The sequence below is a fragment of the Salmo salar genome, chromosome ssa01 (genome assembly GCF_905237065.1).
Source record: "Salmo salar chromosome ssa01, Ssal_v3.1, whole genome shotgun sequence".
NCBI lineage: Eukaryota > Metazoa > Chordata > Actinopteri > Salmoniformes > Salmonidae > Salmo > Salmo salar.
This window is the reverse complement of record NC_059442.1, coordinates 125,904,373-125,928,516: the sequence shown is the minus strand read 5'-3', so window position 1 is coordinate 125,928,516 and position 24,144 is coordinate 125,904,373. Positions and strand designations below refer to the sequence as shown.

General features: G+C 42.5%; 1 protein-coding gene across 4 annotated transcripts in view; it reads left to right on the top strand.

Annotated features, from left to right (window-relative positions):
- Positions 1-24,144, top strand: part of rabgap1 (RAB GTPase activating protein 1) — a 146,841-nt gene that overhangs the window by 35,558 nt on the left and 87,139 nt on the right. For 3 of the 4 annotated variants that reach the window (XM_014125816.2, XM_014125812.2, XM_045688348.1), the window contains 8 exons: positions 924-1,098; positions 7,091-7,248; positions 9,282-9,392; positions 9,926-10,095; positions 10,574-10,743; positions 12,103-12,262; positions 13,245-13,338; positions 21,641-21,791. In XM_014125816.2, coding sequence (XP_013981291.1) covers positions 924-1,098; positions 7,091-7,248; positions 9,282-9,392; positions 9,926-10,095; positions 10,574-10,743; positions 12,103-12,262; positions 13,245-13,338; positions 21,641-21,791 — 1,189 coding nt within the window. Of the gene's footprint in view, positions 1-923; positions 1,099-7,090; positions 7,249-9,281; positions 9,393-9,925; positions 10,096-10,573; positions 10,744-11,733; positions 11,741-12,102; positions 12,263-13,244; positions 13,339-21,640; positions 21,792-24,144 lie in introns of those variants that run through there. The other variant, XM_014125842.2, reaches the window with a different exon arrangement.

Here is a 24,144-nt window from a genome sequence, read left to right as displayed (position 1 = left end):
GAAGACCTGGCTAGCCAGTAACTAGCTAACACCAGACACAGATGAAGACCTGGCTAGCCAGTAACTAGCTAACACCAGACACAGATGAAGACCTATCTAGCCAGTAGCTAGCTAACACCAGACACAGATGAAGACCTATCTAGCCAGTAGCTAGCTAACACCAGACACAGATGAAGACCTATCTAGCCAGTAGCTAGCTAACACCAGACACAGATGAAGACCTATCTAGCCAGTAGCTAGCTAACACCAGACACAGATGAAGACCTATCTAGCCAGTAGCTAGCTAACACCAGACACAGATGAAGACCTAGCTAGCCAGTAGCTAGCTAACACCAGACACAGATGAAGACCTAGCTAGCCAGTAGCTAGCTAACACCAGACACAGATGAAAGGGGAGACATATAAGTATCTTTTCCATAGATACATTGTGTACACTTGCTGACACCCTACAGTAAAATGCTAGTAGGTTAGCTATCTAGCTATATAAACCATTCCCCTCTGCAAACGCACCTTCTCCGATGTTGGTTACAAGGCGGTACTTATTTAAATTAGGTAAGAGAATATCATGTTACCATTGGTGTATTAAAATGAGATGGTGATGTCACCCTATCCATATAATAATCCCGCCTCCTGAATCCACGTGTTTGACATGGGATAGGGTACCAATTTGTAGAAGCCACAGTCATTTTTTCATACTTTGGTCATCATACTTTGATCTGATTTCATCCAAATATCATCCAATTTCATGAAAAACATGATTTTGACTGTTCTTGACCTTTTTACACAAACAAACACAAACAAAAGAGTGGGAGTGCTTTTTGTGAGATGCGCTGTTTGAATACCTCCATTTTCTCTATCTTACCTTGTGCATTGTTTTCTTTGCTACCCTTTAACCATAATATGACCTGACTCTTTTTCTGCAGGTTGCTGGACCCCCAGACAAGCACAGAGATAGCCAGCTACCCCATCTACAAGATCCTGTTCTGTGTGCGGGGTCACGACAGCACGCCAGAGAGTGACTGCTTCGCCTTCACAGAGAGCCATTACAACGCAGAGATCTTCCGCATCCATGTCTTCCGTTGTGAGATCCAAGAGGCGGTGAGGTCACACACACACACACACACACACACACACACACACACACACACACACACACACACACACACACACACACACACACACACACACACACACACACACACACATACTCCAATTCCTGTGACTTTTGTTTAGCTCCGTGCTGCCTGGGTCTTCAATCACCGCACTACAGTTCCATCCACATTTGACAGCAGTGCAGATGGTGAGAGCCAGAGCTCCTACCATTTATCACACAGTACCAGAGCCTCCCTTCCATTCTGACAACACAGCAGAACTCTACCGTGCTGCCCACACACAATGCCCAAACATTCATGTTGAGGTGAAATATCTCTTCCTGTGTGAGCTGTTTACCCCGCTATCCTGGCCCTCTGGGCTGCACTCTCTGAACAGACACTGATGTACCCAATGCCCATGTGTTTATATCTCATGTCTAGCCTGCAGTTAGTCAGTCAGCCTTAGCCTGTTGTTCTGCTGTACTCCTGTACTCCGCTCTGCCTGAACTGGCTCGGCCTATATAATAGTGTATAACAGAGTTTGCATTCCAAATGGCACCCTATTAAAAGTAGGGCACTATATGGAGTAGGGTGCTGTTTGGGACACAGCCAGACAGAGAGCTGGTCTTCCTTACTCTGCTTAGTCTCCCTCAGTGTGCAGTGACCTGATTTTCCCTTTTCCTTCCTTGGAGAAAGATGTCTCTTCCAGACAGCCCAGAACACAGACCACCCCATGTCTGCCTGGTGGCTGGACCTCCTCCCTCCCCTGACACACACAAACGCATGCACACACTGCTCTGAAGGAACATTTTTCATTGCTACCACTGGTGCTCCCAACTTTAGGAGCACCCCATGACATTTAGAAAGCACAATTGTTTTTATTGTTTGAGTTACAGCCTGTATTGACTACTTTTGAAGCTCATGTTCTATGTCTAGAAACGAATATGTAACGATGTAAAGACATTAGTTTATTATAAAAGTTAGCGGTCATATGAATACCTGTCATTGGAATTGCTAAGTCGTTTGTGGAATAGCTTTCTACATTGTGTAAAGGCACTATTTTCTCTTTAAAAACGTCAGGTTTGTGATGATGACATGCATGAGGTCTGTCATTCATTCATTGCTATGCTCATTGGTCTCCTGAAGAAGCAATCCGGGTTTTTTTCTGTGCCTCCAAATATTTGGATCTACAGGTAAAGTTACCATGTTAGCCAGCTAGGCAATGAGGTAATGTGACTGAACAAAGTGTAAACAAATGGTTAAGGATGCGCAAGTAGAACGGCCCACGACGTGGTTTATGGACGTAAAATGTAGTCCCGGCGATCCGTTATAGCAGGGGTATTCAACTCTTACCCTCCAAGCCTGGAGCCTGCTGGTTTTCTGTTCTACCTGATAATTCATTGCACCCACCTAGTGTCTCAGGTCTAAATCAGTCCCTGATTAGAAGGGAACAATTAAATAATGCAATGAAACTGACTTCTTCAAAGTCCAGAGCTGAATTTGAGGCTATAGGAAGATAAATATGTGGTCAAAGGAATTGTCTGTAGAGCTCCGAGACAGGATTGTGTCGAGGCACAGATCTGGGGAAGGGTACCAAAACGTTTCTGCAGCATTGCATGTCCCCAAGAACACAGTGGCCTCCATAATTCCTAAATGGAAGAAGTTTGGAACCATCAAGACTCTTACTAGAGCTGGCCGCCCAACCAAACTGAGCAATCGGGGGAGAAGGGCCTTGGTCAGGGAGGTGACCAAGAACCCAATGGTCACTCTGACAGAGCTCCAGAGTTCTTCTGTGGCGATGGGAGAACTTTCTAGAAGGACCACCATCTCTGCAGCACTCCACCAATCAGATCGAGGAGAAGATGAACGGAGTAAAATACAAGAGAGATCCTAGAAAACCAGCTCCAGAGTGCTCAGGACCTCAGACTGGGGCGAAGGTTCACCTTCCAACAGGACAACGACCGTAAGCACACAGCCAAGGCAATGCAGGAGTGGCTTCGGGACAAGTCTCAAGATGACTCAAGGCTGTAATCGCTGCCAAATATGCTTGAACAAAGTACTGGGTAAAGGGTCTGAATACGTATGTAAATTTGCAAACATTTCTAAAAATCTGTTTTTGCTTTGTCATTGTGGGGTATTGTGTGTAGATTGATGAGGAAAAAAAATCTATTTTATACATTTTAGAATTAGGCTGTAACAAAATGTTAAGCTGTCTGAATACTTTCCGAATGCACTGCAAATCCGAACTGGTTCTCCAACAGATTAATAAGAATGGCTCACCCTATGTTAAACAATTGTAACGGCTGTCTGGAAGAGGGGACCAAGGTGCAGCAGAGGATGTGTTCATCATTAGAATTTTAATTAAAAAAACAAGAGAACACTACAAAAATGAACAAAAACGACAGCAAACAGTCCTGTTAGGAAAATACTCAAAACAGAAACAATTACCCACAAAACCCAAAGGAAAAACATGCTCCTTATGTGTGACTCCCAATCAGCAACAACGAGCTTCAGCTGTGCCTGATTGGGAGCCACACACGGCCCAAAACAAAGAAATACAAAAACATAGAGAAAGGAACATAGAACGCCCACCCAATGTAACACCCTGGCCTAACCAAAATAAAGAACAAAAAACCCCTCTCTATGGCCAGGGCGTTACAACAATTGCCCCTTTTCAGATTACAACCACTCACTTTCGGTTATTTGAAAATGAAATTATCTCCAAAATATAATTAAAACAATTTCAGTTTAATCCACCAGAAAAGACAGAACAAATATTACAACAAATATTATGGTTAATCTCAAATATACTGCTAATAAAAAAATAAAAAAAACGGTATATACTTTGTTAATGATATCATAAACAGAACTGAGGAAGTTATGTCACACATGCAGATAACAAAAATATATAGAAATATCTGCTCTATCCAAAATTACAACCAGCTGATTGCATCATTACCGCAGAAATGGAGGAGGCAAGTGGAAGGGGGAGATGGTAAGGAACTTCTTTGCCGGCCCTGTACTAAAGACCATAATTGGTAAAAGATAAATATGTGATAAATAAAAAAGTATATCAGTTCCAAAAAATTGACAGTTTGCAAAATAGTTGAAGAGATTTTTGATGTGCCGATTCCATGGCACAGGGTTTATGAACTGATACACAAAACACTGGATTCAAAACATAGAGCTTTTTAAAATTATTATGCAAAATTCTTGCAACCAATAGAATGTTAGGTATATGGGAGATACAAACATCCCAGCTCTGCAGATTTTGCTGCGAGGAGACCGAATCATTAGCTCACTTGTATGTAGCTTGTTTTTGGTCGCAGGTTCAGAAATGGCTGAAAAAATCATAACATTTACTTAAAGCTATCTTTGTAAATAGCACTGCTGGGTGACTTGAAAAGCCATGGTCAGTTGATCAATAATATAGTAATATTTTTAGTAAAGGTGTTCATCTTTCATTTAGAATCTGTGGAAACTATAAGAATAGAAAGTTGTAGAACTCTTGTGAAACCGCAGAGTTGAAAAACATATGGCAAGTAGAAGTCAAGACTGGATTGTTTTTAGAGATGGATGGGAGGGGGTGAGTATAGCTGATGGGTAAAAAAAAGAAAAGAAAAAGAGAACTAATGTAAAATGTAGTATGTATAGGTATTATTGTCCATTATTTTACTCCAATGAGGAGAGGTAGGGTTAGGGGAAAATAATGAAGGAAAAAACCTATACAATACCAGTCAAAGAGGTTTTTCTTTATTTTTACTATTTTCTACATTGTATAATAATAGTGAAGACATCAAAACTATGAAATAACTCAAATGGAATCATGTAGTAACCAAAAAAGTGTTGAGCAAATCAAAATATATTTTAGATTCTTCAAAGTAGCCACCCTTTCCCTTGATGACAGCTTTTCACACTCTTGGCATTCTCTCCACCGGCTTCACCTGGAATGCATTTCCAACCATCTTGAAGGAGTTCCTACATATGCTGAGCACTTGTTGGCTGCTTTTCCTTCACTCTGCGGTCTAACTCATCCCAAACCATCTCAATTGGGTTGAAGACTGGTGATTGTGGAGGCCAGGTCATCTGATGTAGCACTCCATCACTCTCCTTCTTGGTCAAATTGCCCTTACACAGCCTGGAGGTGTGTTGGGTCATTGTCCTGTTGAAAAACAAATGATAGTCCCACTAAGCGCAAACCAGATGGGATGGCGTATCACTGCAGAATACTGTGGTAGTCATGCTGGTTAAGTGAAGTGTGCCTTGATTTTTAAATAAATCACTGACACCACCTCCTTGCTTCACGGTGGGAACCACACATGCGGAGATCATCCGTTCACCTATTCTGCGTCTCACAAAGACACGGCGGTTGGAACCAAAAATCTCAAGTTTGACCAAAGGACAGATTTCCACCGGTATAATGTCCATTGCTTCCTTTACTGTGGCGGTCCTCATGAGAGACAGTTTCATCATAGCGCTTGATAGTTTTTGCGACTGCACTTGAAGAAACTTTTGAAACTTTTGAGATGTGTTGAGATGTGTCTGTTACTTGAACTCTGTGAAGCATTTATTTGGGCTGTAATCTGAGGTGCAGTTAATTACAGATTTCTGAGGCTGGTAACTCTAATGAACTTATCCTCTGCAGCAGAGGTAACTCTGGATCTTCCTTTCCTGTGGCGGTCCTCATGAGAGCCAGTTTCATCATAGCGCTTGATGGTTTTTGCGACTGCACTTGAAGAAACTTTTAAAGTTCTTGAAATGTTTCCGTATTGACTGAACTTCATGTCCTAAAGTAATGATGGACTGTCGTTTCTCTTTGCTTATTTGAGCTGTTCTTGCCGTAATATGGACTTGGTCTTTTACCAAATAGGGCTATCTTCTGTATACAACCTCTACCTTGTCACAACACAACTGATTGGCTGAAACGCATTAAGAAGGAAAGAAATTCCACAAATGAACTTTTAACAAGCACACCTGTTAATAATTGGAATGCATTCCAGGTGACTACCTCATGAAGCTGGTTGAGAGAATGCCAATGGTGTGCAAAGCTGTCAAGGCAAAGTGTGGCTATTTTGAAGAATCTCAAATATGAAATATATTTTGATTTGTTTAACACTTTTTTGGTTACAACATGATTCCATATGTGTTATTTCAAAGTTTTGATGTCTTCACTATTATTCTACAATGTAGAAAATATTAAAAATTAAGAAAAACCCTGGAATGAGTAGGTGTTCTAAAACGTTTGACCGTGTGTGTGTGTGTGTGTGTGTGTGTGTGTGTGTGTGTGTGTGTGTGTGTGTGTGTGTGTGTGTGTGTGTACACAACATTACAACAATTATGATCTGGGAGATTTATTTCCCATGCGCACTCTGCTCCCAAAATAGAACTCCTGGTTGCACAGCAAAATATTTATTCACGCTTTATAGCCCTCCACACACACCCCACTGTGACGTGGCTCTCCGTAAGGGACACAGGGGTTTGTGTGAGACACACCGCGGCCTCCTAGAAGTGTGTGTGTGTCCGTGTGTGCGTACGCGTGTGTGACACTGCGATCTCCTAGAAATGTTTTCACCGCTCAACTATGAGCTGAGTCTGGGGATGACGCGTATTGTAAGAAGAGAAGCCAAACTGTGTGGATGCAGATGACTCAACCAGTGTAACAGTCATTCGTTTTATCTACAGTGCAGCGATGCGCTAAGGCCTAGATGATCACCTAACGAAAGAGAGAGCGAGAGAGAGAATTCGGCTCAGCTCACACGCTGTAAACAGAGTCCTATCTACAATTGTACTGTATCATGTCGTCCAATAACTGAAAAGCTTTCTAGGACTCTAGTGCTGCGAGTATGTGTGTGTCTCTGATTTTCAATCCCTTGGTGTGTGTGTGTGTCTGTCTCTCTCTGTGTGTGTGTGTATGTACGCTGATCTTCAAACCATGTGTGTGTCTCTACGTGTGTGCATGCTCTTGTTTATCCTCTGGTGTGTGTGTTTAAACGCCACAGGTCAGCAGGATACTGTACAGCTTCGCCACGGCCTTTCGGCGGTCCACCAAGAAGACGCTCCTCTCGGGCTTGGCTACGCCCCTGACTCCAGACAGCGACGTCTTCACCTTCACCGTCAGTCTGGAGATCAAGGAGGATGATGGGAAAGGGACCTTTAGGTACGGTGCATTGCAAACACGTGACTCACGTTGTCGATCTGTCCACAACAGCCATCTTCCTCCATCTCTAGGTGTGGTACATTAGGGGTCCGTCATGAACTGCATGGTATAACCATGTTAGAACATCAATGTTATCAAACTGTACACTGGAGCTATCATCAACATCTGCATTGTCTATTTGTTGCACGTTTATACATGGTACATTACAGCCTTGTTCGAACATGCTTTCTCTACTGTGTGCTTATTAATGTCCTCTCTCTAAATTTGTTATATATTCAGATGATCTCTTTACCGCTCTCAAAGTATAGTACATGTTCGAACATCACCCGGCCTCATCCTCAAGTCTATTTGTTGCCTATTTGAAAGGGCTCTTTTCCCCTCTCAAAACACACATTAACTGAATTCGCTCTACTTGCATTCAATCTCACTCTCAGAAAGCGTGATGCCCCTTCAGTGCAGAAGGAAATAGCATAAATAGCTACAGGTATCTTTATTTTTTAGCATTGAAATGAATTGTAGACACGTGTTTCCTCTAATTTATCATCCTGAGCAGCAGAACAGCTTCTTCTCCTCCACAGAAGCTTATCCACAAGCGGACTGCCACTGGCCCGGGCCGACGCCGACAAACAGACACGTCCTCCTAGGAATCCATCGCGGTGCCGGAGATTAGACAGCCCTTTTCTGCTCATCAGACAGAGAGGACGTTGGGGTCCTCAGATTAGTCACTGACTCTCACGTAGGGCGACTCTGGACATGTCCGCATGGAAACCAAGCGAGCGATCATGCGCTTCAGCAGAGGCAGAGAGGACCCATTATCATCAGCTCTGTGTTGCGTTTTATTTTAGATGACAGAGAACTTTAGTGTCTCACTCATGGCTGTTTCTCTAAGGCTTAGTCTCAACTGCTTAAACATCTGTCCTGTTCTTGTGTCCTCCCCTTCATGTGCAATTATTGGAAAAGACTTAACAGGTGAAAACAATATGGTGGAAGCTCATCAGTTCTTTCTGATCCGAGTGATTTAAGGAGAGGAGGCAAGGAAAGAACAGATCCTCCTCCTCAGACTTTAATAGGGATGGTTTCCAATTCCCACCAAACAAGCCACTTCCCGTGACTCTCAAATGGCCAAATACTACACTGGTTGTTTAAAAAACATAAAAAGCCATTGCTTATTTTTAGATGGGCATATTTCCTCCTCATTAAGCCATGGGCTGCTTATTTATGGAATGTTGAGATCTAAGCGCAGCATTCACACGCTAGTAGGGCCTAATAGGCAAGTCATTAGGATGTTAACTCCAGGAATTCCAGAACAGATTGGTATAATCTACAGTACACAGCAAATATTGTAAAGATAAGACTAGTGTCGTGGTTGCGAAGTCTTGAAAATGTAATTTTTTAGCAACTTGGACCATCATACTGTTCAGTCTCCATCCCCTTATATAGTGTTTATTACCTAATTTCGGTTTTCGTTAGGCGTGTATTTCCCTTTTTTTTTATAATAATTTATTATATATTTTTTCATTTAGTAGATGTTTTTATCCAGAGCGCCTAAAGCATACATTTCATACCTTTTTTTTTTCTCCGTACTAGTCCCCCGTGGAAATTGAACCCACAACCCTGGCATTGCAAGTGCCATGCTCTACCAACTGAGCCACACGGGAAGAGTGGCTCTTAAGCCGCATGCCACAGTTTTTATTTTGCATTTATTTATGATCTCATAACTCCAGTGTGGTGTATCTAACAGCATGCTCGAAGTGCCTTGAGTGTATGCTATGTATAAATTATTAGTAATTTGTGAAATATTTTTGGAAGGAGCATTTGCGTTTGGGAAAAAAAGAGTATGCTTTCATTAGGTTGACTGCTATTTCAGCAGACATTCAAAACGTTACTATTCAAAACACAAAAATTCTCAGTGCTTGCATCATCCCATTAGATCAATGAACTGCGTAAACAAATGCGAAGAGTGGTTTATTATCTCCATCGATATGGTATTACTGTATAAGTCTCAGGGCAATTCTATGTTTCTATTTTTCCAGTGCTGTGGCGAAAGACAAAGACAAGAACAGCTTCAAGCTGCGACCGGGAATGGACAAGAAGATCGTCATCTACGTTCAACAGACGTCTAATAAGGAGCTGGCCATAGAGAGGTAACGTGCACGCACGCAAACACACACACGGGTACAGAGGCTGCGCAGACGTGACACAGTGTACGGTGCACAGATGGTATCTAACTGGGACCCTTAGTCCCACCACCACGGAGACTTCTCAGTCAGGACGTCTCTCAGCTATTCTTAACAAGCTGTAATTCAGTTCTAATTGATAAACAAGCACTGTTTAATGTCCGTCTGTTTCCGAGCTTAAGTGTCTCAGTCGGGCCATGAGAACGAGATGGATGTTTCTGTTCTGAGCCTGCTAATTCTCTGCGGTTAATAATGTTGTTTTGACTTACCTTCACTTGAACCTCAGTTCCATTGCTTTTTGTTATTTTACTGTTCCTATACTGGGCCCGGATTGGAGAGCTCTGTTATCCTCTGTTATTCCATGCTCTGGTCAGTCAAGTATATACCTAGCCTGATACTTGGGGGGGGACGTCTGGTCTGATGCCTTCCACCTTGTTCCACTCTTATGACGTGTGTCTCTGTGTGTCTGTGAACGCCTGCTCGGTGTGTGTGTGTTCCAGGTGCTTCGGCCTCCTGCTGAGTCCAGGAAAGAACGTGAAGAACAGTGACATGCACCTGCTTGACCTGGAGTCGATGGGGAAGTCCTCCGATGGGAAGTCCTACATCATCACAGGGAGCTGGAATCCCAACACGCCCCAGTTCCAGGCTGTTAACGAGGAGACGCCCAAAGGTACAGCAGGCCAGACGGCCAACATGCAATGATATGTCCACAGGTTGTTATGTAGTGCCACGTTAACATGGTATTCTTCCTGTCTGTGTATGATCAGGACTCTAAGGATGATGCCCCCAGATGGTTCATAGCCAGACCGTGGCTGTCTGGCTGATGTCATTTACATAGCTAACCACTGTTCCTGTTACAAATTCATATCTATGACCACAGCAACTGTTATATTGAGGATGTTTGTGTTCCAGATAAGTTATTGTACAGGTCCACAACTTGAACGGTTAAATTGAAGAGTGTTGTGTCAATTTACATGACCACCGCTGTAAGGATTTATTAATGAAAGTTAATTAAAGTTATGGGTTATGTTCAACAGATAAGTTCATGTATAACACTAATTAGGTGGGTGCTTATATTTGTCCTGTAAATGTACATGACCACAGCTATAACGGTTATATTAATGGCGGTTATGGGTCATGTCCAACAGATAAGTTCATGTACATGACGACGGCGGTAGACCTGGTGATCACTGAGGTGGAGGAGCCTGTTCGTTTCCTTCTGGAGACCAGGGTCAGAGTCTGCTCACCCAACGAGAGGCTATTCTGGCCCTTCAGCAAACGCAACTACACCGAGACCTACTACCTGAAACTCAGACAGGTGAGACAGACATTCTACCTGAAACTCAGACAGGTGAGACAGACATTCTACCTGAAACTCAGACAGGTGAGACAGACCTTCCACCTGAAACTCAGACAGGTGAGACAGACATTCTACCTGAAACTCAGACAGGTGAGACCTCCTAGCTGAAACTCAGACAGGTGAGACAGACCTTCTACCTGCAGCTCAGGCAGGTGAGACAGATATTCTACCTGAAACTCAGACAGGTGAAACCTTCTGGCTGAAACTCAGACAGGGGAGACCTTCTAGCTGAAACTCAGACAGGTGAGACAGACCTTCTAGCTGAAACTCAGACAGGTGAGACAGACCTTCTACCTGCAGCTCAGACAGGTGAGACAGACATTCTACCTGAAACTCAGACAGGTGAGACCTTCTAGCTGAAACTCAGACAGGTGAGACAGACCTTCTACCTGAAACTCAGACAGGTGAGACAGACATTCTACCTGCAACTCAGACAGGTGAGACAGACCTTCTACCTGCAGCTCAGACAGGTGAGACAGACATTCTACCTGAAACTCAGACAGGTGAGATCTTCTAGCTGAAACTCAGACAGGTGAGACAGACCTTCTACCTGAAACTCAGACAGGTGAGACAGACATTCTACCTGAAACTCAGACAGGTGAGACAGACATTCTACCTGAAACTCACAGGTGAGACAGACCTTCTACCTGAAACTCAGACAGGTGAGACAGACCTTCTACCTGCAGCTCAGACAGGTGAGACAGACCTTCTACCTGCAGCTCAGACAGGTGAGACAGACCTTCTACCTGCAGCTCAGACAGGTGAGACAGACCTTCTACCTGCAGCTCAGACAGGTGAGACAGACCTTCTACCTACAGCTCAGACAGGCGAGACAGACATTCTACCTGAAACTCAGACAGGTGAGACCTCCTAGCTGAAACTCAGACAGGTGAGGCAGACCTTCTATCTGCAGCTCAGACAGGTGAGACAGACATTCTACCTGAAACTCAGACAGGTGATACCTCCTAGCTGAAACTCAGACAGGTGAGACAGACACCATGGAAGACCAAACACTTAAACATTATGGGCATCTCCCGGTTTCCCTGAAAATCTCAATGGAGAACCAACACTGAACATACTTTTTAGTCTAGACTTAATTTGTGTTAACCCAACATGAATTGTGAGAGGGCTCTTTTTTAGTTTCTTTAACAATGTAACTGCTAGTCAATGTGGTCACCTATTGTCTTGACCCTGTATGTAACACCATTCCTTTCCTCCCTTCCTAGATGTAGCGTAACAGTATCAACGACACGAATCCAATGCTTTATGATCCATGACAGGAAGTGTGTATGTGACTCTATACCCTGCTTCCTCCAGATGGAGCGTAAGAGTAACAACGATACCCTGTATGAGGTGCTGAGCCTGGAGAGTGAGTCAGAGAGGGAGAGGAAGAAAACGACAGCCAGCCCCAACATCCTGCAGGCTTCCTCCCACGGCTCCATGGTGCCATCGCCTCCCGAGGATGATGAGGAGGAAGGTGACTGTCTGAGCAACCCAAATTTTACATTGTATTTAACCGTAATTTAACCAGGAAGTCCGATTGAGGTCAGAAGAGCTCTCTTCCCCTACATTTACATTTGAGTCATTGAGTACACACCCTTATTCACCAGAGTGACTTACTAAAGTAGGTAAAACAACCACATATCACAATCATTGCAAGTGTATCCTTAAAAAAACTGCTATCTGCTAAATCTGTGGTAGTAAGAATAAAGGATAGTCCTTGTTGCCCTCCTGTCTCTATAGTGCCATCCCAAATGAACCCCTAGCCTCTACCCCTGGTCTATGTACTGTTCATTTCCCCTACCCCCTGGGCACTTGTTGACTTCTGAGAGGATTAGACAGGTGTATGCAGTAAGGCAGAAATTCTGCCTATCCAATCCTCTCAAATCCCCCCCCCAAAAAACGGATTACCATTTTTTGGTAACAAAACATTTTTGCTACAACGTGCCCTAGTGAACACGATATGGTCGGTTTGGGATTGGGTAGTAGCCTCCCCAAGTCTGTTTGTGCCTTATTCCTCTCCCTGTACAGTATGTATTATGCCATTCTTGATGTGTGACAGCTAGGTCTATTTGTCTGTCTCAATGTCAGTACCCCCCCCACACACACACACACACCACTCTGTTTGTCTCCTGTTTAGCCAGCCTGTTATGTGCCGTAGTTTAGTCTCGGCATGGCTGATTGTGTTTTTTACCAGTCTAGTAAGTCGCTATACGTACAGTATGTTTATGTACTCTAGCCCAGGTAGTTGGTATGTCAACCCTTCAAGTCTCTGTTCATCCCAAATGCCACCCTATTCCCTATAAAGTGCACTGTGTTTGACCACAGCCCTGATCAGAAGTAGTGCACTGTCCCGGGAATAGGGTGCCATTTGGGACACACCCTCTGTCTCTGGCGCAGAGGTCATGTTTATTTTTGCAAGGTGGACAATAAAGTGGTTTTATATTCTATTCTGTCAGACAATGACGAGCCGTTGCTGAGTGGCTCAGGAGACGTGTCAAAGGAGTGTGCTGAGAAGATCCTGGAGACCTGGGGAGACCTGCTGTCCAAATGGTGAGTCCGGGAGGAGATCTCATCTCACTGATCATACTTTACATGACTCTGCTCCCTCTCAACCTTACATACCCACTTTACTGCAGGTTGATCAGTTTGTATCAGGAATATCATACCTTGCCTTCGTGTAAATCATCCAATGTATTTTGTACTTCTCATCTTAATTTAGCTCAACATTCAGTGGTGTTATAGAAAATGAAAACCATAAACAAACGGAAGGTTAAAGAGGAGGTGATTTTGAACTTTATTTCACCTTACAAGACCTTACCACCAGCTGTACCAGTCTGGCACCACCAGGCAGCAGGCTCTTTGCTCAGTGAACGATCTGTACTGAGAAAGCAGCTACCACTGAGCTGCCGTTTACTTAGTGTGCCTGAAGATGCCAGTGAGTCTTTAGAGCTGAGCTCCCTGCCTGGCTGGCCAGGCTGCCAGGAGAAAGATTGATGTGGTGGTGGGCTTTTGATTTTCCTGTTTATCAGTCACCGTAGGCATGGAGGGAGGCATGTCAGGGAGAGAGATGAGGGGACTTACTGCTGGCAGAGTGATAGAGTGGCCCTCTAGCTGAGGTACGACCCAAATTACGGCCTTCTTTACAATGTTCCTTGTAGGTCAGCAGTCTTTTATAATGTACTGTGGTCTGATTCTTCATAATCTTTCTTTGACAGAACATTTTTGTGGTAATCACGATGATAAGAAAAGCACACTAAGCACACTAACACCTTGTGCTTGTAAAATATAGACTTATACTTCATACATATGGAGTTCCTATAGTTTATACTAAGGATGGACACACACACACTCAAAATCCACACACACTTATATCCACACACACACACACTCCTAATTTGAGAACTCATTCATGGGTGGTGGGAAATGATGTAGATATTTTAATCTCTGGAAGTGGCAAGGAAAAGAAAGAGGTGTATGTGTGTGTTGTAACATCCGGATAACCACCTAATTAAGATTATTTCCTGCTCCCCTTACTCTTTCTTGTTCTTAATCAAAACCGTGTGATGAATTGAATTAAAAAGTCCAGAAATTTAATTAGAGACGCTCAGTATCTTCTGTCTTCTGCTGTGACGTGACGGTCACATCTGTAGTTCCCCTTTCGCTCTGTTCCCTTCAACCCAGACTTCAGACCGGAGGGAGGGAAGAGGGAGGGAGCACATTTAGCTTTCTTCTATGTCTAATACAGCACATACAAGGTGTTTTTTTTGCCTCACAAATCCTTTAATGCTTTGCTGTTAAAGGACAATTCCGCCACTTTATAACCAATTATTATGCTGTTAGTATATATGCAATAGTGTAAGATTCTATAAACATTTTGATGTTTTATAGTTTTGTTAATCATACTGCACAATTCCATTTTAAAGCTGCTGTATTGCCCTCGTCTATAGCATACTATGATTCCCAGGGTACATTTCGTCTCCCATGATGCAATGCTTCGCCTAGTTAGCCTGCAGTTATCTTAGCTAGCTGGCTATCAAGCCCAGACAAAGCTTAGTCTAAATATATTGCTTATCATAAGTTATGAGTGGATTTCACATTACTTTTTGGTTGTAAATATATTAGAATGCTTGTCTGAATGTCATGCTGCATGTTCATGGCATTGTCGCCAATCAACTGCAAATACAATCAAAACATTTTTTATGTAGATGCTAACTAGCTATGCTAATCATAACATAGTTACTATATCTAGTTAGAATGCTAGCTAGCCTGACGGCTACATCCAAAATAATATAATTTGCAACAATAACGGCTGAGTTTCGTCTTAGCAACTGTTAGAAGAACACAACATTTATTATGAAATTGCCATGCAAATCAGAACGGAATCCTAGTCTCTCAGCCTGTATCTTTGGCTAGCACAGCAAATAACCAAATAACCTTACCTTGTTAGCCAGCGAGATAAATTAATTAATCTCATGACAGCCAACAATAGAATGAAACTAAATGTAGCTAGCATACGAGTCCAATGTTTGATGGCCACATTGTTTACATCAAAAGTTAGCTAGCTATCAACCTCTCGCTTCCCCCCTCACCAATCTGTCTCTCCTAGCTCTTCGTCTGCTTCCTCCAAAACACAACTATATTTCATCCAGGTGTATTGACCTCTTAGTTTCAATCAAGAAACATACTAAGAAGACAAGCATTTTGCTACATCCCGCAATAACATCTGCTAACTGTGTATGCAACCAATACAATTTGATTTTGTGATTTGATTTTACTGTAGTTTTAATGAACCACTAGCTTGTGCTAGGGATGTATCATCGACGTTACGAGACCTAGCTAGTGGTTTGTTACATGTAGTAAATCTAGATTATAATGCAAATGCTAGTGCTGTCACTTTGTGGTGATAATGGTGAACTGTATATTAATTACATAACATGCCACAAACCAATTGCAACTTGATTTCAAGCAACATGTATTTTGAAATGAAATAAAATCAACCTTAAAATATTCCTTTCTGTACACTCTCATGATAGTGATATTTGCTAATAATGTCTCTCTCCTGTGCATGTCATCCTTAAGGCCTACTTTCATTAAAAGGGCTTGCTCTAATCCATTTCATGACAGCATATACAGTTGCTGTAGAAGTAAAATCTGGAATCCTTCAACATGGTTAGCCTCATTAATTGTCTAATGAAAAATAAAAAACCAACACACTGATCTTGCCAGTATTACAGTACCTCTGATATGTGAGTGCTTTTCCAATTTCTAATAGTATCATTTCCCATTGGAGAAGAAGGTAACAGGGGAGGGACCTCTCCTCCAATACAGTTGCGATAGGATGTGAGTAATCAAGGAAAGACAAAGTGAGAAAAGGCCTTAGTAGCTATCGTGTGGTAAGGTTACCCCGTACTTTGATGCGAAAAGTGCAAATCAATCCCAGAACAACAGCAAAGGACCTTGTGAAGATGCTGGAGGAAACCGGTACAAAAGTATCTATATCCACAGTAAAACTAGTCCTATATCGACATAACCTGAAAGGCCGCTCAGCAAGGAAGAAGCCACTGCTCCAAAACCGCCATAAAAAAGCCAGACTACGGTTTGCAACTGCACATGGGGACAAAGATCGTACTTTTTGGAGAAATGTCCTCTGGTCTGATGAAACAACATTATGTTTGTCCATAATGACCATCGTTATTTTTGGAGTAAAAAGGGGGAGGCTTGCAAGCCTAAGAACACCATCCCAACCATGAAGCACGGGGGTGGCAGCATCATGTTGTGGGGGGGGGGGGGGTACTTTGCTACAGGAGGGACTGGTGCACTTCACAAAATAGATGGCATCATGAGGGAGGACAATTATGTGGATATATTGAAGCAACATTTCAAGACATCAGTCTGGAAGTTAAAGCTTGGTCGCAAATGGGTCTTCCAAATGGACAATGACCCCAAGCATACTTCCAAAGTTGTGGCAAAATGGCTTAAGGACAACAAAGTCAAGGTATTGGAGTGGCCATCACAAAGCCCTGACCTCAATCCTATAGAAAATTTGTGGGCAGAACTGAAAAAGTGTGTGCGAGCAAGGAAGCCTACCAACCTGACTCAGTTACACCAGCTCTGTCAGGAGGAATGGGCCAAAATTCACCCAACTTATTGTGGGAAGCTTGTGGAAGGCTACCTGAAACGTTTGACCCAAGTTAAACAATTTAAAGGCAATGCTACCAAATACTAATTGAGTGTATGTAAACTTGTGACCCACTGTGAATGTGATGAAAGAAATAAAAGCTGAACTAAATCATTCTCTCTACTATTATTCTGACATTTCACATTCTTAAAATAAAGTGGTGATCCTAATTGACCTAAGACAGGGATTTTTTACCCTGATTAAATGTCAGGAATTGTGAAAAACTTCCAACTTCAACTGTAGATCACTGAAAATGACTGTCCATCATTTCCTGTATTAGTCATCTCAGGGATCCTGCTTAAAACCTTACAGAGAAGCAATATCCAGTTTGGCTCATCACTAAACCGTTTATATTAGTGAAATCGTAAAATTACACTAAAACTGTGTAGAACATTACTAAATACTTTGTAATAACAACCCAAATTTTGTAAGTGTCTGAAAGTGTGCTTTATGGTGTCTCTTCAAAATGGCTCTGCTGACTGAAATAAAATGGCTATGTTTAAGAAAACTGCTTTCATTCTAACTGGCAAAGAATAGTAAATAAATTATGTAATGCAAATGGCACTGTGGTGTGTTGTGCGACTTGATGCAGGGCTCTGGGAGTCAGTGGGAGACTTTTTTTGTATGGCCAACCCCCTGAGGACCAGAAGCTGGTTTCACTTACATCACACTCAAAGTACACCCTGTCTTGTTTCAACTGTTTTATCTGAGCAGAAAATAAATGCCACGTTGCAATGCATAACCAACGAAGTACCTCGGGACAAATAAACAATAAAACGAATCAACTGAATGAGAGTGGGGGGCGATTAATCTGGAATGTTCTTAGCCTTCTTAGGGGTGTGTGGTGTGGAACCTGATCATTGCCTGACATTGTGACTGTAATCCCCGCCCGCTGCCGAGGCCTCTGGCAAGAGCCAGGGGTAGGCTCTATCTCTCGGTCTGTCCTGATCAGAGAGAGCCTCACCTTTCTCTCTCTCGCCCTCTCTCCCTTCTCTATCTGGCTCCTCAGGACACACATCTCTCTCTCCTCTGCCCATCAGATACGACAACTACACCCTCATGATCCCCGACCTCCTGATCATTTCAGCTGGATATAGTACATAAGAGACACAGAACTTGTGGGTCTGTATATACAGTGCCTTAGAAAGTATTAATACCCCTTCACGTATTCCACATTTTGTTGTGTTACAGCCTGAATTTGAAATTGAATAAATAAATACAACATTCACCCATGTACACCCAATACCCCATAATGCCCTGAGTGTGCAAAGCTGTCATCAGGGTGGTTACTTTGAAGAATCTCAAATATAAAATATATTTTGATTTGTTTAACACTTTTCTGGTTAAGACATGATTCCATATGTGTTATTTCAGAAAAACGTCTTCACTATTATTCTACAATGTAGAAAATAGTAAAAAATAAAGTAAACCCTTGAATGAGTAGGTGTGTCCAAACCTTTGACTGGTACTGTATGTTATGCTGACATTTTGTGACGTTTTTGTTTGTTTTGGACTTCGGGCACACACATTTTTTTCTAGAGGCAAGCCGAAGTCGGTAGCTGAAATCTACACTCCTTCGTCGGTGATTGGTCAACAGTAGGGATTCTTCAAGAAAGTCGTTGTTATTCAACGAGAGACGACTCGTTTTCATAAAAAAAGAAATACTGCACCAAACATCTTAGTTTTATGTAAAATTGTGCAACTAAGATCTCTGCAAAAACGTCCAAATTTATGACAGATTTCTTGATTAATCTTATATTAATTCTGACTATTTTTACTGAGTGTATACTGGCTATGGCGTCTCAAAATAGACAAATAGTACTATTGCAGCTTTTTTCTCGTTTTTCAAGCGAAGGTCTTTTAAGGGAGTGTGAGAGCACCCTTGTTCGGTTTCAGCTAGCCCAGTGGTTCCCAAACTTTTTATAGTCGCGTACCCCTTCCAACATTCCAGCTGCGTACCCCCTCTAGCACCAGGGTCAGCGCACTCTCAAATGTTGTTTTTTGCCATCATTGTAAGCCTGCCACACACACACTATACGATACATTTATTAAAACATAAGAATGAGTGTGAGTTTTTGTCACAACCCGGCTCGTGGGAAGTGACAAAGAGCTCTTAATCAATAATTTTGCTCTTTGCTTATTTGTTCATCAAATTGTGAATAACTCACCACAGGTTAATGAGAAGGGTGTGCTTGAAAGGATGCACATAACTCTGCAATGTTGGGTTGTATTGGAGAGTCTTAGTTTTACATCATTTTCCACACACAGTCTGTGCCTGTATTTAGTTTTCATGCTAGTGAGGGCCGAGAATCCACTGTCACATAGGTATTTGGTTACAAAGGGAATCAGTGTCTTAACAGCGCGATTTGACAAGGCAGGATACTCTGAGCGCAGCCCAATCCAGAAATCTGGCAGTGGCTTCTGATTAAATTCAGTTTTCACAGAACCGCTTGTTGCAATTTCGATGAGGCTCTCTTCTTCAGATATTGGTAAGTGGACTGGAGGCAGGGCATGAAAGGGATAACGAATCAAGTGTTTGTGTCGACCGTTTTGAGAAAGTACCTGCGTAATTGCGCACCCAGCTCACTCAGGTGCTTCGCTATATCACATTTGACGTTGTCCGTAAGCTTCAGTTCATTTGCACACAAAACAATCATACAATGAGGGAAAGACCTGTGTTGTCCTTGTTAATGCAGACAGAGAAGAGCTCCAACTTCTTAATCATCGCCTCAATTTTGTGCCGCACATTGAATATAGTTGCGGAGAGTCTCTGTAATCCTAGATTCAGATCATTCAGGCGAGAAAAAACATCACCCAGATAGGCCAGTCATGTGAGAAACTTGTCATTGTGCGAGCGGTCAGACAAGTGAAAATGATGGTCAGTAAAGAGAACTTTAAGCTCGACTCTCAATTTAAAAAAGCGTGTCAATACTTTGCCCCTTGATAACCAGCGCACTTCTGTATGTTGTAAAAGAGTTACATGGTCGCTGCCCATATCACAATTGTAAATGAGAACTTGTTCTCAACTTGCCTACCTGGTTAAATAAAGGTGAAATATCATTGCATAATGCAGAAAATACACGAGAGTTCAGGGGCCTTGCTTTAACAAAGTTAACCATTTTCACTGTAGTGTCCAAAACATCTTTCAAGCTGTCAGGCATTCCCTTGGCAGCAAGAGCCTCTTGGTGGATGCTGCAGTGTACCCAAGTGGTGTCGGGAGCAACTGCTTGCACGCGTGTTACCACTCCACTATGTCTCCATGTCATGGCTTTTACGCCATCATTACAGATACCAACACATCTTGACCACCAAAGTCCATTTGATGTCACAAACCTGTCCAGTACTTAAAAAATATCCTCTCCTGTTGTCCTGGTTTTCGAGCAAACGTTAGTGGAATTCCTGCGAGACAGTAACGGTTAATGTGATTGGATATTAATTATTTGACTAGGCTTCCTGTATTTGACATTGTGTTGTTATTTCGCTGAACACTAGATGGTTTAACTTTATTTTTGGCTGTAAAACGAGGCTACTCATGCGAGAAAAAAACATCACCCAAATGTATAGCCCCGTTGGAAGATCTAAATGGACTGTTTGAAAATGTGAATCGCATTTTTATTTGGCGTACCCCAGACGGAATTGCGCGTACCACAGTTTGGGAATAGCCGGCCTAGCCGAACGAACTAAAGCATGCTGACGCCTTTAAGGCATACGCATGCTTCCCAGCCGAAACAGTTTGGAAGAATTTGTGAATATATATTGTGACAACATTTTGTGACGTTTTGGCTGTTCGGGGAAACTAAATCTTTTTCTCGAGGCAAGCCGAAGTCTATGCCTTTGTTGTCGTAGACTCTATCATTCAATGAGAGGACTTGTTTTCATGCACATTTATTAATTGAGAAATACTGCACCAAATGTCTTAGTTAGATGTAAAATTGTGCCACTAAGATTTCCTCTGCAAAAGCATATATATATATATATATATATATATATATATTATTTTTTTATACATTTTTCTTGAGTTATATTAGATTAATTCTGACTATTTTGAGAAAGTGAGTATTGCCTACGGTGTCTCAAAATGGACAAACAGTACTATTGCAGTACTATTTTTCAAGCGAAGGTCTTTTAAGGGATTATGCGAACATACTCGTTTGGTTTCGGCTAGGCACCATCAACTAAAGCATGCTGATGCCTTTATCCCCACACCAGTGGGCTGCCAGTGTTTTATGTCAATGTAAGCTCTAGTGTTAGTGTTTCACTAACACTAAAGACTTGTGGCAAGCAGAATCAACAACCTCTGCGCCACTCAAGACTGTTGCTTTGTGAGAAGGACTCTTTACAAGTCTGCTCACCACAAGTCGTTCACAGTTAGCCCTTGTTACAGTAAATACCAGCTGAAAAGTACAAAGGGCCTTGCCTTGGCTTCAAATTCGAGCAGGTCCGCAGGCGCCATGGTCCAGTGAGGCACAGGTGCCGGCCCGCGTAGAGGGAAACAGAAAAGTCTTAGCCTTTTGCGTAAAAAAAACTGGGGTAAATCTTTGTTGGAAATGCGGCATTAGTGGGAAAAATGCTAAACTGATCCAAGATTAGCGTCTAGGGGCAACTTCACCCTACACCTGTTACATAATTCTGATTGTTATGATAACCTGTCTCTCTCCCTCCCTCTGTCCCCAGGCACCTGAACCTGTCGGTGCGTCCCAAGCAGCTCCCGGCGTTGGTACGTAGTGGCGTACCAGAGGCCCTCAGGGGAGAGGTATGGCAGCTCCTGGCCGGTTGCCATAACAACGACCACCAGGTAGAGGAGTACCGCACCCTCATCACCAAGGTAGGCCTGACCACTGAGCTCTTACCTAACCTGACCCAGAGATACTGTGTCTATAATGACGAGATGGTCTTGTCTCCGTCCTAACAATGGGAGTCGTTGTCCCAAAGGCAGGAAGGAAGGTCTTCTTATCGCTGTATTTCCGAATGGACAGATTTTGACAGGAGTGGACCCTCTCGCTTCCCCTCTGCCTGACCCCATTCACATTGTGACCCCTGACCTCTTACCTAACCTGAGGTTAATGGCATAGCTTACTGATTGTTTGAGTTGTTCAGTTTGAGCAGGGTGAGGCACAGAATCACTAAACTTGATCACGATAAGTTATTTGGGTTTCAAACCTGGCGATTTGTAGATCAGTGACTCTGCTCATTACGACTGCCATGCAATTTCGTCGATCTCAAAACACTCAGTGGCAATGGGATTTTATGTAACTGACTCATGTGGATGACTCGGGGAAACCTTTGTCGTGAACCTGTGTATTTACATTTCAACATGTTTTACATCATTATTGTAACTTGGGCACAGAAGTGTCCAGAGTGTTATTGAAAATGTTCCCACAGCGTTGGGAACATGGGTCTGTAGATCGGAGGCCTTGATAGGCCTGTCTAAGAGGTGCTGGGTGGTGACACTGGAATCTTCTCGGTGGAGGAGAGTATAAAAAAAAAGTGTTTTGTTTGAGAGACTATGTATTGTCAGAGAGAGAGAGTATGCGTTCCCATGCGTGTGGGTGTGCGCACAAGGGTGTGCCTGTGTGTATGAGCATCATAGTCTGTGTTACCGATGTTGAGGTGGTGTGAGAAGAGAGGCAGGAGGCCGGAGGCCGGGGAAGTGATAGCTGCTTTTCTATCAAATCACATCAAACAGGGATGCTCAGCTCTGTGGTCGCCATGGCGCCACCATGCCTTGTTTAACCATGTCCATAATATTTCAGGCCTGTACAACCAAGGCCACAGCCCTGTGGACCTGATGACCCCCCCCCCCCTGCCCAAAAACGTTTTGATCCAATTGTATGCCAGATTGCTTTGATTTTCTCTTTTAATGTTTTATTTATTGAAGAGATCTCTAGATTTTCCACCATGTGTTTGATACGATAGAATTGAAAGTAGAACTGTTATAAAAAATGTCACAAATGTAATTTAAAACAGAATCGGTCAATGTTTTGACCTCTTTTTTTTCCCAAAAGGAATTCAATTTGGACATCTGAATTTAATTTTGTGGAAACGGTAAACAGATTTTGTTTTACAAGTTACAAATGTTGGACGACCAGCTCTAAATCATCTAAGTCATGTGACTCGATCACAAGTTCAACAGGGTCATTCTCACAAGCTCGACAGGGTCATTCTCACAAGCTCGACAGGGTCATTCTCACAAGCTCGACAGGGTCATTCTCACATGCTCGACAGGGCCATTCTCACGAGCTCGATAGGGTCATTCTCACAAGCTCGACAGGGCCATTCTCACGAGCTCGATAGGGTCATTCTCACATGCTCGACAGGGCCATTCTCACGAGCTCGATAGGGTCATTCTCACAAGCTCGACAGGGTCATTCTCACATGCTCGACAGGGCCATTCTCACGAGCTCGATAGGTGACTATTCATCATATTCAATAGACTACTGGTGGAATATAGCTTGTGTACAATGATAATGTGGTATAACTGCTGATGCTTGATACCGTAGGATTGTTGTCATAGCTCCATTCCTGTCACCTGCGTGATATTCCACAGGGAGGTTAAAAGAGCTGGGACGATAAACCAACTATACTTACCGCAGCCATATTGCTTATATCGTTCATTATGATAAGTAGCCTATACTAGAGAAATGTGAAGTTTAAAATGAAATAAGTTTGCTAATATGGGTTATTGTTAATGGGACAATTGATCGCTTTAACCATCAAACTCGTGGTAGTAGTTTAAAGTAGAGAACGACCAATATGGATTTTGTTTTTTAGAGCCAATGCCGATTTTTGGGGGTCAAGGAGGCCGAAGGCTGATATTTTAGGCGTATATTCAAAATCATTAAATTTGAACATTTTGATAAATTTCCCAGAGATAATGCAATCATTTTTTTTATCAAACAATTCATTTGACTTTGTTTTTACCAATCTAAATACATAACACAATGGTAATAATTGAATTTGAATGGTAAATCTCTTAATAAACTGGGTAAATCAAGATGTAGCCTAGGCCTATTCACAATTTTTTTTCAATAATAATAATAATAATAATAATAAAAAAATGCATGAAATGTATGCATTCACTACTGTAAGTCGCTCTGGATAAGAGCGTCTGCTAAATGACTAAAATGCAATGTAAAATGTAATACAGGTGAATGCATATTCAATAGGAGAGTGTGCAT